This window comes from Vidua macroura, chromosome 3 (assembly GCF_024509145.1).
Source record: "Vidua macroura isolate BioBank_ID:100142 chromosome 3, ASM2450914v1, whole genome shotgun sequence".
Lineage (NCBI taxonomy): Eukaryota > Metazoa > Chordata > Aves > Passeriformes > Viduidae > Vidua > Vidua macroura.
Window position 1 is genome coordinate 11,388,946 of NC_071573.1, and position 19,010 is coordinate 11,407,955.

Consider the following 19,010-nt stretch of genomic DNA (forward strand, 5'->3'; position numbering starts at 1 on the left):
AGGTAACACTCAGGATAAAAATGCTTGGCTGTTGTGATCTACTTAATCTTGTTGATCAAGGGCTTCTTTTAAATTCACAGAGTCAGGTTTAAAGAAGTCCTAACATGAAGTGTTCTGAAAATACAATTGATTAAAGTGATACATATTTCTCTTACAAATTTTTGTCCAAAATCTTCAAAGTGCATAATACTTAACTACCTGTACTTATATAATAGTATTATGCTAAACTTACAGAACAGTAATGAAGACTGTTACAAAACACAGCATTTCAATCAAGAGCAAATAAAAAACAGAATAAGAACCTTGTGTTCTGTACCTTTTAGAAGTTCAATAAGAGCCTGATCCAAATAACAGCACAAATGTACAAAAATTTCTTTCTCTACAACTGAAAGAATGATGTGTTACAGTGAAATGATGGGAAGGATAAATTAAGGGTAAGGCATGAAAACCTTATGCCAATTTTGTCATCAAAGATCTTTTTTTGTAAAGCCAAAGCCTAAGGCACAGAAAAGGCTAAGATGCATAAGTGAAACACTGATGCTTTCAAGAAACATGATAGAGCAGAATGTGGAAGAGAAAGTCAGTTGGTGGCTTCTTTCAGCTTTAGTTGTGCTTCTAATTGTAGCATTTTACAAGATCAGCTTCTATAAAGCTTGAATTCTATTAACATTTGTGGACCTAGTTTAATTATATAGTATAAAGAACACTTAGAAGAGAGTCCCAAAACCCTGCTCATTGACTATGCCAGCCTAGAGTTTCTAGCCACTCCTAGGTGTACATTCCTTCCTCTGTGCTAAGATACTGAAACTGCACTGAGTATCCACCCTCCTGATGAAAACAGGTCTGCTATCACTGAAATGTGATGCCATTTACAAAAAAGGTCTGCAGAATCAAAGTAGTACAGGCATCTGTACTGCAAAACTTTATCTAGCATTCTAAATGTTCTCTAGATCCTTGAAGAAGAATGTGGGCAAGAAAAACCTGATAACATGGTTTTGTTAGATTTTCAAAAGGAATTTAATAAGGTCCCTCAATGAACCTCTGTGGCTTCCATAGAAATAATGACTTAAGATAAAAACTGTAGGCAACTGTGGGCAATAAATGACCACAGAGGAAGAATATAACTAATAAGGCCTTGCAGAAATCTGTGCTGAATTTCATGTTTTTCACTAGATCCATAGGTGATATGGAAGAGTCTTCATTGATGATAACAAAGATTTCCGATTATATCAAGTTATTCCAGATGCCAAAGACAAGTACTAACTCTGAAGAACTTAAAAGGACTTTATAGTACAAAACAACTGGGTGATAAAATTGTAGATGAAATTCATTACTAATAAATGCTAAATATAATACATTTATAAATTCAGGAAAGAATAGCTCTAACACCAACTTTAAAAGTCAGAGATGTTAATTACAGATTTCACTTTCCCAACATGGATGAGATTTATCTTTGTTGAATAAGGAACACAATTTCTCCTCAAAGAAAAAAGAGGATTAATAAAGGATCTACTTCCTAAAGCATTTGAAAGTACCTGAAATGACCAGTTTTGAGCAGAAGAATCTAACACAAAGCTAATTGCAACTACTTGTGCTGGTTGATGAAACCTGCAGGGGAAAAGTTTTAGTATTTGAATATCAGAACAATTAAAAAAAATCAGAGACCTTTGCTTTCTTTAAAAGCTTCTATAAAAGTCTGTTTACTTTTATCTTTCCATCTGTGACCTTAATAACCAGGATTGCTTCTCAAGAGCAACAGTCAGCCAGGAGAAAAATTACAATTACATTAATGTTTTAACTTACCTTTTGTAGGTGAGAGAAATCAACTTAAATGTTTTGCAGAAAGAAAATTACAACAGACTAGAAAACCATATTTATTCCATAAGAATATTGCAGAACTTTGTGAAAAGTAGTATTTAACAGTCATTAAATACTCCTAAGTACTGTGAATATGTGAAAATTATAACTATGCTTAGAACAACTGCTAGCAACACATTCAACTTTACATATCTAAATGCAAAAGTGACACTGATTTGACCTTAAATGGGAATTAACTACACTGTACCCAAGACAGCATTTTTCATGCAAATAGAATGAACAATAAGAAAATGGAAATCAAGTGCAAACAGAATGTGATCAATAAGAAAACAGAAATCAGTTTAATTTGGAAATTTATTAAACATTAAAAAGGACTCTGTAGGTGACACTGAGAGAGGAATGCGCTATTCATTTCTCTAAATCTGACTCACAAAAATATCTATTACTTTAATGAAACATTTTAAACAAAGTTTAAAGTATCCTTGATTTACTGTATCACAGAAGTTATGTTTAACAGCATGGTAAAAGTCTCAAGAAGGAAAACTTCAGTGTTCTTTAGGATGGAGATTATTCTTTCTGGACTCAATCAGAAGAACTGGTCTGCTGACTGGAACTGTGTAGAAACAATACTTCCTTCTAAGTTACAAGGGCAAAGATGAGAGTTTTTCTTGCTTTTAGGCCTAAGTTCAGATTGTCTACATATCTGTTTTAGGATTCACAGCACAGAACAGAGAAGATTCTGGCCAGTGGGTGATCCAAGATACTAAAGGGTTTAATTTCACTTTATTATCTTCATTAGCAAAGCTATATGAAGATCTTCCTATTGATAATTTCTAGCCATTCACTCCAATGTCTGTGCTATGATGTACTGTTCCTTCATTTGTGGGAGTGCATTTATAAATTAGACTATTGAAATGATCTGACTTTAAAAGTAATGCCACTTTAAAAATATTTTAGATTTATTTTAGAGTTGGGTTCTTTGGCTTTTTTTCTTTTTTTTTTTTTTTTACACATTTAGATGAAAGTATCACCAAGTTGCTCCACAAACAATTGCATTAGCAAAAGTCAGAGTGTGGGAGCTGGAACAATTGGTGACTTTATGCGTGCAGGGGTTGAAAACTCCTACAACTACATTGCCAGCAAAGCAAATGTGAATGGTAGCATGCTTGCTGCCTCTGAAAGGAAAGGAAGTGCTTCCATACACTGATGTTACTCAGAGAAATAATAGACAAAGGTGTAGAAACTCCTGGCTCCCTCAATTTTTATGTCTGCACGTGTGTCTTACGCAGAGATCATTGGGGAACCCTTGAAGCCAGGAATCTGAGAATTGCAAAAGCCTAACAAAAGCAAGCAAAAGGATTTAAGGGTTTTCTGATCCATTTGTTATTGGAAATGTAATATTAAAAGTAATAATTTTTCCCAAAAATTAACATCAAAAGGAATTTTACATTCCTATAATGACCACAGAGAAAAAACATAGAAAGGCTAGACAGACTTGTCCGTTTCCTAAAAATAAAGGAACTCTCATGTAACCTACAGACATATTTGTTTGCTACCTCAGGGGCTGTGCCTGGGCTCTGTTCAGCTCTCTGTCACCAATGCAATCTGCAATGTGGGGCAAAATTAGCCCCCCTCTTCTGCTTTTTTACCTGTCTGTAATATGAAAATAGCAATATGGATCTTCCTGGCAAAGAAGATATTTGTGTATTGTGCATCAGAACTTTCATGATACTGCTGCAAAGTACTTTGTTATTTACCATATATCTCAATTTGTATATCTTTGCTGAAGTTGAAATAACTCAGACAATGGGTTTGCCTATATCTTCTGTGAAAGGGAGCAAAAAGTCCTATATCTTAAGTAATCCCATTTTCTGTTTGTGCTTCATTTATTTTTAGTTGGATTCCTTACAAGTTTGACATAAACAGGTAATTTGTTTCTTCTGAGTTTTATGTCATGCAATGACTGTATTTATAAAATACTCTATAATGTTTTTCCAGTGCATGATACAATATATTCTGAATTTATATTTTGAGAAATCAAAATATATTTTGGACATTTTTCTTTCTGAGAAATTAATGCCTCCAACCTGAGGGATTTTTTCTTCCTCTGAATTTCCAGTAAATAAGTTCGTTCCAGTAAAAAAGTTCCTTCCAGTGTGACTAACAAAAAAAAAAAAAAAAAAAAGGAAATATTTTTCAACTAAAGATCATTCTTCTTTATTATTTTAATTGTATTTCAGGTATTTTAGAAGAGAATCCAGGCCTGTTAATTTCAATTGTCTGTCTTTTTTTAAGTCACTGCTTGTTTAACAAGAAAAAAATTGAAAGGATTTGGGCCTAAAATAACCCACAGATGGATTAAATAATATTATTTTCATTTTTAATGATATAGTGTTCAAATGTGTGATCTTTAAGCAAGGATGGCTGGAAGACAAATTCCTCCTTAAATCATTAAAATATAATACAGAATTCTAATATTTAATTTAAATGCTTTTAGAGAACATTTAGGTCTTTACTAACATATTCCTTTGATGACCATGCAGGAGAGAAAACTTTTAAAAGCAGAGAGAATGCTTTTAAAAGCATTTTATCTGTAGAGTTGTTTTTCCATCTTTCTTTTAGTCTTTCCCCCTCAATCATATATATTACTTTGTCTAACAATCAATTGATTCACTCTTTCACAATAGAAATATGGTAGTGGTCTAGAAGAAGACTGGTTAATCAGAAATAACTCTCCCCGTGGGACACTTTAGAGACAGGAATCTGTGTAAACATAGTTGAGTTTATTGTGGATGCTGCTGGGTCACAGAAATGTGTAGTTACGACTACACTGCTGTATTATGCAGTCAGAGCAAATTTAAAAACCCTTCAAAGTACATATTTTCAGACTCCTTGAGATGGTGGTGTCATCTTTTACTATTAATATGGCTTTAATTAGGAAGAAGCCTTTATCATTGATAACACTTAGATGTTTCACATATTAAAGCTGATAGAGAAGCATTTTAAAAATAAAAACATAAGCACTGTAGAATAAAATAAAGACGAAACAACAACAAAATTTAGCTAGCAGATTCTTGAATGTGTTCCAGCACCATAAATTATGACTTAAGACTACATATCAAACCCATAAAAATATCTGTACCTAGCAGTCTCTTTCTAATTCTAAATGCCTTGTAACAGCTAAAGCTTACAGGTAATTAAAGCTAAGCTAGATTCTGGTCTCAGAAAGACTTTTAAATCCTAACTGAGGAGATGCTGTCATAAACTTGCAGTCTTTTCTGAAGAAATTATTTCACCTTTCAAAAAACATGATACTACTGTAAATATATTTGGGTGATGTTGGAAATACAGTTCTAAAGAAATTATATCATTCCTCTCTTTATGTGTTTCCCGTTTAGAGTGAAAAAATGGTAACATTGTTTTCATAACCTTTTTCAAGTGTCACAGAGTAAACATTTTGAATATTATATATTCCTTTTGACATTTTCAAAACTACGATAAGATAGAGATAGTGACATCTATAATCAATCTTTTTAAATTGAGAAAAAATTAAATGAAAAGCCACAATTCTGACCCTTCTCACACTATTATTTCATTATTATCAGGCTCCAAACTACATTCACTTCCCATTTTACAAAATTGTATTTAAAGCTGAACTGTCTCATGGACAGGAAAAAGGACAGCAGTGATACCACTAATGATTAATCATAAAAAAGAAGCCAAGTTTAACAAACATGAGCATCTATTTGTATAAGTGTAATGTGCCAATTTAAGAATCACCATAACAAACTAGATGGTTCAGAATAATATCTCTTCAAGGTACTGACCTAAAGAAAGGACAAAACAATATATCTGAAAGACTAGGTGGCTCAAGAAAATAACTTTTAGTGGTAATACACTTGAAGTTTAGTGGTATTACATTTGTGTTAAAATAATGTATTGCTTTTTACAATTTTTTTCTACAAAAAAACCTGTTTGACTACATAAAACCTTCAAAAGCAATATTTTAAAAATGCCATCTGTTGATTTCTCCTGTCATTTTGGATGAACTGGTCTGTACAGTAGAGGATTTACATTGTAAATATAGAAAATCAGCAAAGGTAATGTCACTCCACATTTCCAAAGACCAAGAGCAATCCTGTAATAGGAAAAACAGTAACCAGAGAGTCTATTCTGAAGTACTGCACATATCAGGTGATTGAAGGCATAAGCTTTCTGGCCTAACATCTTAAAATTTACTCACATTTGTAATAATTTTCATGTGACACTCAGGCTTCCATTTTACAGCTTAATTAGCAACTTTTCAAAAATTTACATCCTATAAATACAATTTATGGATTTTTCTCCTACATGTTCACTTACTTTTTATTGGGATAATGAGCTGAGGAACAACAGGAAGAATCTTGTTTCCACCATGCTCCAGCAGGTCATGGACTCCTTGGCGAGCAAAAAACTCATATGGAAATTCCGTTTCACAAAGCCCATCAAAGAACAAAGGGAGAAAGTAATGATAGTCCAGGTTTTCTATCTCTACCTGAAAACACAAAATAAATAAACAGATAAATGCAATTTTTAAGTACTAATACAATGTGATCAGGCCAACAGATAATTCATGCCACCAACACAGGCATGCTTAGTAAATAATAAGTCATTTTTTATCACTGCAGTATAAATTGAATTGCAGCTACAGTTTATGACACGATATTAAAATACAGAAATAACAGAACTAAAGAAGAGAATAAAAAATAATATACTCCCATATATTTTCATTTTTGATAAGTCAGTACCAGATTCTTATGTTTTTGCTTACACACTTTACTTGGCAAGTTACCCAGAGGAATTCAAACCAGTCATTTTAAAACAATACTCTGCCTCTTCCAAAAAAATTTATATTTATTATCTTTTCACTTGGACACTCAAAACAACCAATAAGAGAAACAATCCTGTGAGCAACAAATATCCAGCACAGCACAAGCATCAATATTTATACATATTTCCCTAATTTGTTGAATATTGATCTAGTTTATTTCCTATTAATTTCAAGAGCAGAATTATAAAGAAATTTCATGGTTCTCTACTGTGAAGAAAAGTTAGAGAAATTATGTACCTATTTTTAATGGGAATTTCCTTTCAATACTAAATTACAAAGTATACTAATCTTAACAAGCTGTGGAGGGATTTTGCACTCTAATTTTCTCCCCTTTTCCTTCTTTTACCCATTAGGACTCTACCACAGACACTCAGGCTAGCCAGGGAGAATCAGAAGTTTGTTTATGGCTTGTCAACACTCTGAATACAGCTGAGAAGTAACTCAACAGCAATGAATTTTCTCTGAAAAGAATATGATCCTCCAAATCACTTGGAGACCAATCCATTTCTTTAGGAATGCACTTCTATCTTTAAAACACTGCTTAGCTGCTACCCAATTTTTCCAGTGAGATTTGGTAGTATCCAGGTAAGATTCTTCAGACCTAACAAGCTTTGTCACATAGGCCAAACTGAAGGTCCAAATATCCTAGATAAAATTTGTCAGGTTAAGCAAAAGAAAAAAACCCATCCATTGATTTCAGAACAGAAATTGCATTCTCACTTGAACTGTTGAAGTCTGAAGTAAAGAACTTCAGCCAAGAACTGAACTTTACAATTCTTGGGTAAATCACACAGTCAGGAAGCAGCACATAGACATTCTCTGTTTGAGGACATGGCTCATTTTTCTCCTTGCTTGACACTGAGTAGATCTGAATCCTGGTCTGGCACACCTTAGCTACTGACTTCAATTGTTCATGTTGAAACAGATCAAGCCATGTAAATCAAAATTAACTGGAACTGATACTTGAAAGTAAGTATTATGCATTTGCTGTGAGTGTCTCACTATTGGCAGACATAGTGCCAATAACATACTAACATAGCCTCCCATGCACTGATTGTTAATCTCTTATAGGAGATTAAAAGTGCAATTATATAATACCAATTCACTGATGTGAATGAAATCAAGTCCCAATAGTGGATTGTGCAGGAGAAGGAACAAAGGAAACTCACATTTCCTGTTTCATCAACATCATATATTGTTTGCTTTGCTGTTATTTTCTCATTGGCTTTTTGCTTAACAGGAAAAAAATCAGATGCCTTTATCAGATGTCTTTATAGTTAGTATGAACCCAGGGAAATGGCCTCAAGTTGCTCCAGGGAAGGCTTAGATTAGATATTAGGAAAAAATTCTTCACAGAAAGGGTTGTAAAGCACTGGAACATACTTTCCAAGGAAGTGGTGGAGTTGCCAACCATGGACGTGTTCAAAACATGTGGGTATGGCACTTGAGGACATGGTTTAGTGGTGAACATGGTGCTGGGTTAAAAGTTGGACTTCATGGTCCTTTACAATCTTAATGATTCTACAATTATATAATTCTATGGCTATACCATGGTCAATTTATAATAAATTTCAAAAATAACAAAATAATTAAGTAACATAAAGAAATTCAATATTATGATTATTAATAAATAAAATAACAAGAATTAAAAGACACAAATTCCTAAATTGATGGGGTTTGTATTCATTGAGAATAGAATATTTCTATTCTTATTTCAGCATGCTACTAGCAATACACAGTAGATGACAAAAGAAGTCTTCTCCAAAAGTCACAAGAAAGTTGTATCGGGTAATAACGGACCAGGAGGTCAAAAAATCATTGACAAAAAAGCAAGACCAAGAAAAAGCAAATTTTTTTGTGTTTTCTGTCAATAGGACAATAAAACTTTATTTAGTATTTCTTTTTAATGTGTAATTTGTAATCTATAATATTTTGGTATTTAATGTTTTGGTTTCAGGAAACCAAAACCTGTAACAGCAACTCGTGTCTGGCAAAAACTTCAGATGTTAAAGAGAGAGATACAGTTAGTAATACGTCTTCTTTTGTTTTTAAATGGGAGGTGTTTCACAAGGCAAAACACCTTACCCCACTCTCTTATTGAGATGGGGTTTAGAATGCCTTCCTTATATGGGTATATGACAACTCTTTCAAAATTAAAAAGTATTTCCCCAGTGAAAAGTATCTTTGATACACATCCATGTTAGGCTACTGAATCAGAATTTGCATCTATTTTACTCCAAACACACATCTCAGTTATTTTCTCTCAGTCTTCATTAATAGCTCCCCTAACTGTAACTGCTAGTTATCTTTCTTCTCAAAGATTTGGAATTTCTGATATTCCATGCAATTTTTTTCCATTTTTTTGTGTTTGAAATATGCTTTTTATGTTTCAGATATGAAGAAAGCTTCTGTATTCCAAATCTTGTCAATGTTTTTCAGCAATAACAATTGGCAAATAAAAGATATTATCTTTATCTATCAACTGTATTATGGTTGCACATTACTATATACATAGGAATGATATATCAACTTTAAGGTAAATATGATTTCAGAATTTAAAAACAACTCCGATTTTACACATAGCACAAAATATTTATTATGAGAAATCTTTTACAAAATAGACATATGACAAGCCATAGATTATAAAATATTTGTGTATAATCTTTTATATCCTCAATTAGGTCCAAATGCCTAAATGGTTGGCAACTAGCATGGCTCTGAAAATTATTTTGATTTCTAAATTTCTAAGGCAATTTCTACTTAGCTTTTTTTTGGTCTATAATAACTCCCACAATATGCAAGCCAGAAATATTTTGTCTTATATTCGATGGTGTGAAACTCTTTCATTCTGTGTTTACTATTTAGCTTTTGAAAGCAGCTATTATACAGCTGTTCAGATAAAAATGTGATTTTTCTGTTTTTGCCTACAACATCCTTTTGTGTTTTATATCCACCCACAGAAAATGCTGATTAATGCTCAAATTCTTGGCAAACTTGTCCACATCTGACAATAACACTGTAGCTATGGATTTTAAGAAGAAATCTCACAATAATTCTCATGAACTTCTGTACTAGTGGTTTGTAGATTTTGCAGATGTAGTCTAGGAATTTTCAGTAAAGATGTACTAATAAAAAATAAGGTATAATATACGATTAAAAAACTAAAGCAACCATAGAATGAGTAAAATCTTCTATTTCATGAAACTTTCAGGATCCTTATATGTTCTAAAAGCTTCCTAGGTGAAAAACAATACACAGTTAATAAGTGCTTCTTTATTTTTACATAAAACTAATGTACAAGATGGGAGGAAACTAATCGTAGAATCACAGTCAATTTGTCCAGGAGAGAATCTGTTCCTATGAAGCAGCCCATAGTGAGTGGCAAGTCTGCTGAGGCAAAGAAAAATCAGATAAAGATTCTAGATTGACAATAGAAAAATAAGATTTTTGGCTAATCTGCCTGATAGATGAAGAAAACAAACTATTTGAGAGAAATTAAGGTATAGAATAACTTTGACAATAATGGTATCATTGGTCTTCCTTAAAGAATTCTATTAAAAATAATCTAGTAAACTGTAAGACAAACACAAGTTGTATAAAGTAGTGTTTAAGCCACATAATTTAATTTTCCATCTCATTTACATAATACCATATCTTTGATCTGATTATCCAAAAACTGCATCTGATCTCCCAGAAACATTATATCTAACTATGTATGTACTCAATGTCTTGGTCTAAGGCATTAAAATTAAGTAAAGAAACTCTGGAATTGTTGGGTTGATACAGACAAACAGAAGTTTCTATAAGGCTTGTAAAGATTTTGTAAGGCTTGTAAAGATTTTGTAAGGATTCTATTGTAAGAATAGTTTCTCTTAAGATTTACTTTAATGTCTGTTTTTTAGGTTAATGAAAAAAGAAAAACATTTTTGAGCAGTCTCAGTTTTTAACTTCCTTTCCACTTTTTCTTCCAAGATTTCTTTCAACCTTTCTTTTTTTTCTTCCAATATCCTGTACAAATAGTCAAGATGAAGCCTGTGCATTTCACAGTTTTTGGTTTCTTGCTTTTAATATATTTGATTCATAATCACATATTAGCTTTAATCTTCACTATGGAGCAAGTAATGCTCACTAGTATTTCTTAGATTTGCCTAGATAGATTTTTCAATATGGTAATTTTGCTTATGGTTCAACACACACTTCCACTGTTGCATTTAATACCTAGAAGTTTCATAGCAAATAAAAATTCTTTTTAGTCTGATGTATTTCACCTTCCAATAGGGTCATACTACAAAGATTTTCTATTGAAAGATGCTTTGTCTAAGTAATTACCTGTGTCTTTTCAAAAAAAAAAACAAAAAAAACCAAAACAAACAAAAAAAAAACACCAAAAAAACCCCACCAAACAGGTGTGCCTGTATTTCCCATTCTGCAATGAAATGCTAAAATACTTATCTTAAAACAAGTGGAATATTATGAGAGTTGAAGAGATACAGATAATGGCAAGGGACAAAATAGAGACCATTTAACTCAGTCAAAATGTATTTAGAGTCTCTTTAACATAATCTATAGATATTTAACTTCCCACAAGAAGTTAAATAACAAAAGAAAATATTTGCTTCTTATGGATAAATTAAGAGAAGCAATAAGAAATATCATATAGTTTTACTATGCTGGATATTTGAATTTAGCTTTGAAATAACTCCACATGTAAAAATAAAACCCTAAAAACACAGAAATGTTAATACACAGTAATATTGAACTTACTGTATTTTCTACTACCTCCATATTAGGAGTAACATTACAAAACTAACAGTTACTCAAGAAGACAAATGCCATCACTTCAAATGCCTGCCCCTCCCCACTTTTATCTAGTGAGCATGATGTCACATGGTCTGGAACATCCCTTTGGTCAGTTTGGATCATCTGTCCTGGCTGTGTCCCCATCCAACCCCCCACGCACTGCCAATTTCCTCAGCAGCATGACAGAAAAGCAGAAAAGGCTTTGGCTCGGTTTAAGCCCTGCTCAGTAATAACAGAAACATCTCAATATTTTCAACCCTCCGTTTCGCATAAATCCAAAATACAGCTCCATACCAGCCACTGTGAAGTTAATTAATTCTACTCCAGCTGAAACCATCATGACACCAAAACTTTTTTTTCAGTTGCCACAGCTGAAGTGCCAATGTAATCTTACTGGGGTTATTGAGGTGAGGAAAATTAATAGTCAACATTAAGGTCATATTATTCCCTAATAACTAGATGATCAATGACTGGCTCAGAAATGGAGGCAAGAAGAAGGAGGATACAAATTTGTGTAAAGTCGTCTCCAGCTAGAGAGAAAGAATAAAAAATGCAGCCTGAAATCTCTTCCTATATAAGTAACTTCAGAAATAATTTTTATTAAAGTAATGTGAATATCTAAGTCTGTGAGCCAGGCCATCCAGAAAATAATCTAGCACATTTCTGTGAGGAGGGGGATTTTAATCCTACATTTTCATAAATCTTTTTAATTGCACTGCTGGGATTTAAATTTTTAATATATACACCTCACTCATAATACAGAGCAGGAAAGTCTTGTGAAATATAGAGGAGGATCAGTGTATCACCCTGGAAAAAACAGGACAACAATAAACCCTTGGGTTTATTATAATAGGCCTTAAAGTAGGATATGCTATATTGAAGTGATTTTAACAGCAAGGACTTCTGCTACAGTATAGGAGTTCATCAGTGTGACAGGAAATAGAGTTGAACCAACTAATTAATCATTATGAGCTACCAATATGTTGCAGCTATGAAAAAGGCTAAATATTATTTAAAATGCATTAGCGATTTCTATTACAGATAGGAAAGCATTAAGGCTACTACACAAGGCAGTCATGAGACCTCACTTGTCATTATCAACAATTTGCCCTAATATAAAATATATATAATTTATTCTCATTGATTCATAACTGGAAATTACAGGGAAAAACTGATATATACGAACATATCAAACAGAAAAGGAAATTAAGTGCTAACTTGTTCTTATTTATTTGGATTCTGATCACATTAGATTTTCCGAGTCAACTGATTTCTAAAAATGCATGTAAAATATACTATTCTTTTCATACAGCAAATACTTGTAGACTACACTTCAAGGACTCCTTTTAATTGATGGGAAGCATTATAAATAGAAAATTAAGCACCCTGAGAAAGGGGCTCTGTAAACATGACTCTGACAAATGTGGAACATACCTGAGAATTGTTTGTGTGAAGCAAACAATGGACCACAAGATAACCTCAGTAGCAGACAAAAGTATTTCTGCAGCTTCAGAATGTATGCTTATCTACTTACATCCTTCTTGCTCTTCAAAGGCTTGCTGACACATTTTCAGAAACTGAGTTGTTCTCCTTTTTCTTTATGTGATTTATTATTATGTTTTCAGAGTTTCACAAGCACAGTAATGTAAAACTTTAGATTAAAAAAGAATAATTTCTCTGTGTTTTGTTCACCTCTCATGTTTGCAATTGCCTAATATGAGCATTACATGATATATAAAGATCAAGTGCATATTTTAAAGCCATATGACATAACATGTATTATATACACCTACACTGAGAGTGGAAATGGAATTAGCAACTCTATTGAGGTCTGTAGCCTGGTGGTAGATTAAGTTCCACCCACAGCTGCAATGTCTAAGAACAGATTCACTTAGGTACCAGCAAGAAGCAGAGGACAAGCTCTTGTCCTTTACTACAGAACACAGATGATTATCATTGCAAAGAAAAAAGTTCAATTTTGCAGACACTTTGTCAGACACCAGTGGATAACTCTTCTCTGACAGGGAAAGAAAAGACACTAAGACTGTCCCAGGCAAGGGGAGGAGGCTAGGTATAGCCTCCTGTTTGAAGGCAGAAGGACTATACAGACCGGGCTGCAAGACTCTACCACTACCTTCTGAGAAAGATATACTGATCTTCATTTGTTTACTTCATGCACTATGAAGTTAATTTTAAACATCGCCAGAAGAATGAACCAGTTTGCTCATCCCCACAAAACACATACACAGCAGTACACTAATAAAGATTTAATATAAAATTGTCTTTTTTAGAATAAATATTCTTTTGCTCAAAGAAGGTTTGATATTATTTTAATAGAATGTAACCTAACACCTCATGTTATTTTTAAAGAATTGTGAAGGTAAACCAGAAGAGTGTCAACTGATTGTATCCCATTAGTAAAACTAGTGGCCAAATTATTTGGTTTATTTTTTGATATTCTTTTCCTTTCTATTTGCCATTTTTTTCATGCATAGCTGTTCAAAATAATTTGAAATTATTTGGGTTTAATAAAAATAACACAAAGCACAAAAGCTAGAGATAAAGAAGAGCATTGGGATAAAAACATATATAAAAAAGTGTATGTGGGAAAAGTTAAATATAACTCTGAAGATTTATTTTGTTTTAATAATTAAACTATAGCAAAAAATACCACAAAACCTTCTACAATATAATGCACAACTAGAATTGTCCATCCATGTTGCTTCCCGGGTTTGGGTTCAGATTAGGGGTTCTGATCTGTGTTAGCTAGCCGAGTTCTGTGTACCCCCGTGCACCCCCGCACCCTCTGTGTTTCCCCCTCCCCGTGGTGGTTCGCTCCAGGCTGCCTGCCATTGGAGCTTCCCCCCATCACTCCTGTAACCACTTCCTGCCCACTCCTGAGAATTCTGTGTCCGTCACTCTGTTCCCGCGATCCCACTCGCCCCGGAGCCCCGTGTCCGCCCTGTCACGTCCCCGTTGGGCGCTGTGGTCCATGTCATCACCATGGTGCTTGCCCCATTGGGCGGGGGGGCACTCCTGCTCCCCTCGCCCCTGATAAAACCCTGCATCTCCCCGGTCCTGGTCGCCATTTCCCCCACGCGGGTGCTGGAAGCGCAGGTCGCAGTTCTACTGCAGCTCTCCATGGCCATTAAAACCTTCCCGCTTCCCTCGTGGGTGATTTGGTCATTCCTTCCCTCTTTACCAACGTCCCTCGCGTGGGCAACAGAAAGCGACAAGTCCCGGCCGGCGTGCCATGGCAGTGGCAATGGGAGCAAATGGCGAGCCCAAGCTCCAGAGGGAGGCGGTGCCAAAAGGCGCCGGAGCTGCCCAGAGCCAGGAGAAACAACGGAGAGCCGCACATCCATCCAATTTTTGTCAAGTTTGACATATAAATGTAATGAAAACCTGGCAGTTTCATGGTGTTGGAAATTGTGGAAACTTATAAACATAACATTAAACATCATTTGTATTTTCACACACAAAAAATAACAGAAATGACTAAATCAAATTAGAAAAGTAATTTTTCTATACTAAGAGCATTTTATGATACAGTTCCTAGTAGCTCCTGACTCTCGACATTTATCTCATGTACGAAAATGACACTCATCCCCAAGAAAGAACAGTGTCTGAACATTTCCATATAACCATCCAGAAAGATACTATAACACAGTGGGAGAATTGCCATGAATGCTGTATCTAAGCCAGGAATCTTGCATCTTACCAACAAAGAAGTCATGCAGTCAAATCTTCCTGAAACAAGGTGGAGAAAGCAGAACTACACTATGTCCTTCTTCATTAACCTCAGGACTAGTACAGAGGAAAACCAAAATGTTCTCACTTCCTCCAAGTGTACTTGACAAAGAGCAGTTTTGGAGCAGATAACTGTCTTGAGGAGATGAGGCCGAACACCAGAAAGCCTTTGTCCCATGGCTTCCAAGAGACCTGAGTAATGGCTCTGAAGTTACTTCATATTTTCAGTCATAACCTGCTGGAATGAAATAGCTGAGACAGTGTACTAGCAACACTGAAAGGTCCCCAAAGGTAAATTGCACACAGGTGAATCAAATACTAAGTGAACAAATTCCAGATAGTGACAGAACCCAGAAATGGAAGGGAATAATGCACCATCTGCTGGCTGACACCAAACACTGTGAAGGTGTTTTATTTTAAGAGCAAACAAGGAAACAAAGTAGGTAGGATATTAGTGAAAATGTCAAGGTCAGATTCTGGCACTACCCGTCTGTGTTACCATAGAAAAGTTAAAATCCTCCCGCTATGAAAATCCATGTTATTTCAAGGAAGTCAAAATTCAAGACTAGCACATAATTTTCAGAACTCATAAGCAACAGCATGACTAACAGATGTTTGCATGAACTGTATCTATGCGTAAAACCAAAACAGGGTGTGAGTCATTCTCTGAGCCTGATGCTCAGTAGTATGGAAGAGATAATTTCTGTACAGCTAAATTCTTTGTACAAGACAGGGTAGTTGACTTGAAATTATATAGTGTAAATAGTCTTAGTAGGTGCTGATCCTGAATCACAGATGAGCATTATCTAGGCAAATAAGCACTAGACAGAATCATAGCAGGGGCTGTGCTAGCTGGATACTTAAACAGTGCTGTGTCAATACTCAAGGCCATACTGTGATATGAACAACCCTGTTAGCTTTCTAGGATACATGTGGATGCTGGCATTCCTACACAAACTGAGATGGAATGAAGAGCAGAAATACATTTGAAAAAATAATTCAATAGAAAGTTGCCTTGCATAATGATGCAGCATACATCACAGTTGAGACACCTGCAATAGACAGAGTATCATCATATAATTTCAGAAAGCTTCAATCCATACAGATTAACACCGTACCACATTAGAAGGCTTCAGATGGCTGCCAAGATAGAGTAACATCATCTCACTTCAGAGAGCTGCAAGCATCTGCCCTTCTTGTTCTTTAGCCCAACCTTTGATACCCCTCATGGTTCATGCATTGCACCTGTGTGCCTTCTGTTCCCTTTCATGATTGGTCAGTGCACCTGGGCACTCTGTGTCTCATTACCTTCAACCACTGTTCACCTGCTTTTCACAGCTGTAGCCTATTAGGGATAGGCTCGGCTGCAGCCTCACTCCCCAGTTACCACAAACTGCATACCTACAGCATAACTTTTTAATATTATATTAAATATATCAAAGTGTATATGAGGAAAACTTCAATCAAGACTAAGACTAATAAGGAAGTTGAGTTGATTAGACTGTATTACTTTCAGAAAGAAAAAAAAAAAAAAAAAACAGTTTGGGAGGAAATTAGAGTGGCTTGTGGCATCTGACACGAGTGTCTGTGAAACGAGACACCTGAACATAACTTTTACATTGACAGTGTAATAGAAAATGGCATTTAACAGTTGGAAAGAAGTCTTCAGATGACTTTCAGTCAATACATCCACATGATCTTTGCTGATTTTTAAAAAATAATATGCTGTGAACAAATTCAACAGAAACTTAAATATTGTAATTACTCATTTACTTCTTTGTGGCATATTCAGTTATCTGTGATAATTTATCAAGTTATAGAAATTTGGATTTCTGTGCACACTGCCATGCCAGCCCATACAGAAGTTTTCTTCACACATTGGGTACAATGTTAGTGTTATGATAAACTGAGAACACTCATAGTGATCAGGTAATTCAAAAGATCATTCTCAAATTCTCAATATCCATAAAAAATCTACTTAGGTATACAAATACAGCACTTAAGTGGCCCGAATTACTTTAGACATTGAATTTAGAACTCCTTCCTGATGTAGTTCTGATTTCTTTATTAAGCATTTATTAGCTCTCTCAAAGAAAGTTTTTTCCAAACTGTTTTCATTTTATCAAGACAGAGAAAGTCCCTCGAAGAATGGAGTAGTTTTGGTAAAATGGAAAACATTAAAATGTACTACAACACTCAAAGGCTTTATTTCATTGGGTTAGAAAAGAAACAGATAAAATTGTTCTTTAAAAAATTAAAAAGCTTCTCTAGTGTGGGTAAATCCAATGATCATTTGCCTAAGTTCGGGTGAAATTTCTTCTAGTAAAATATGTTTTCTGACTTAGCAACAGAACAAGTTGGTAAAGGATTATTTTTTAATTAGAACCATGACTAGCAACCCTGCTTTAAATATCAGAGCATGGGTCTTTTTCTCTTTGGTATAATATATTTTATGTATTTATTTTGTTTCAATGCTAAATTTACCTTGAAAATTCATGTGTCATGTAATGCTGAAAATGTTTAGTTTTAGAGGTTTTTAATTTATTTACAGAGGGTATATTACTGAGAGTCTAGATAAATTTAAGAAGGAAAAATTAAAGCATTGTACTAGTGTATTTTTCTATTTTAAAAGTAGTCTTTAATTCTGGAAAAAACAAAGAAACCATTTCAAATAATTTTCCCAAGATCCTAGAATCCTTCTTACATTTTGTAGATCTACTTTGCAGGCATATCTACAGTCTTCACAGAAACTTGCAAAATACTCCTTCTAAAATACATGTAATTAATATGTGAACATACTACACATATTGTGACAGTGTTTGCCAATATAAAATCCTACCACTAATACACATGAATTGAAGACAATAATATTCTGAATATATATAAATAATAAAAATATTTGGAATTTGCATAGCAAACTTAAAAATGTTCCAATCAACTCCTTTCAAAAACAGAAGCCATTAAAAATCAGCTAAATTTTGTGGCTTTAGCTCAAAATTAGACTTCTCCCCACTAAAGAAAAAGAGTATCATGTTTACTAAGATTATTTAGTACGGTACTCACTTGCCACAGCAATGTTATAAATTTTAACCATCCAGAATACTGACTCAAGAACTTTTATTCAGGCTAGATGAAATTCTTCTGAAAATTATGGGCAAGGACAAACTACCACAGAAACTCAGATAAATAACAACTGCAGAATATGGCAATGATAGTTTTGGCTGATTTTTTATTTTCTTCAAAGGTAATAAAAAAGTGTTAACCAAAGACAAATTTGTGGAAAGTAAACTGAACTTTTATAAAATAACTATCAGTTAAATAAAGTAAAATAAATAATGGCAAAATGGTTGCTAGCACAATGCTTTAATATCTCTGCAAGGCTCATGAATTACATTATACAAAATACAGTATCACACAGCACAGTAAGTCAGAGCACATTTCACAGGATCATTGCCCAGTTTTTTGTCTTTTCTATACAATTTATCAGCGAAAGATGAACTGTGCCTTTCTGTGTGTTGCAGTCTGCATTTTAAATGAACAGATTTTTATAATAGTTTTTCACTAGATGAAACAAGATCAGGTCATTGGATTTGCAAATTGTCCTTATAAAAACCACACTCATATGGTCAACACATCATGTTGTATGTGTCTCTCAGTTACAGTATCGATATGTGTCCTAGGTATGTATCTTTATGAGTTTACTTCATAAGATGATTTTTGATTGATATATCTGAGAGTTTTATGTTTAAGAGAGTTTCTAAATTCAGAAGGA

General features: G+C 34.1%; 1 protein-coding gene across 7 annotated transcripts in view; it reads right to left on the reverse strand.

Annotated features, from left to right (window-relative positions):
- PACRG (parkin coregulated) overlaps nucleotides 1-19,010 on the reverse strand; it is a 246,540-nt gene that overhangs the window by 131,347 nt on the left and 96,183 nt on the right. For all 7 annotated transcript variants that reach the window (XM_053972978.1, XM_053972977.1, XM_053972981.1 and 4 more), the window contains one exon: nucleotides 6,181-6,352. In XM_053972978.1, coding sequence (XP_053828953.1) covers nucleotides 6,181-6,352 — 172 coding nt within the window. The remainder of the gene's footprint in view (nucleotides 1-6,180; nucleotides 6,353-19,010) is intronic.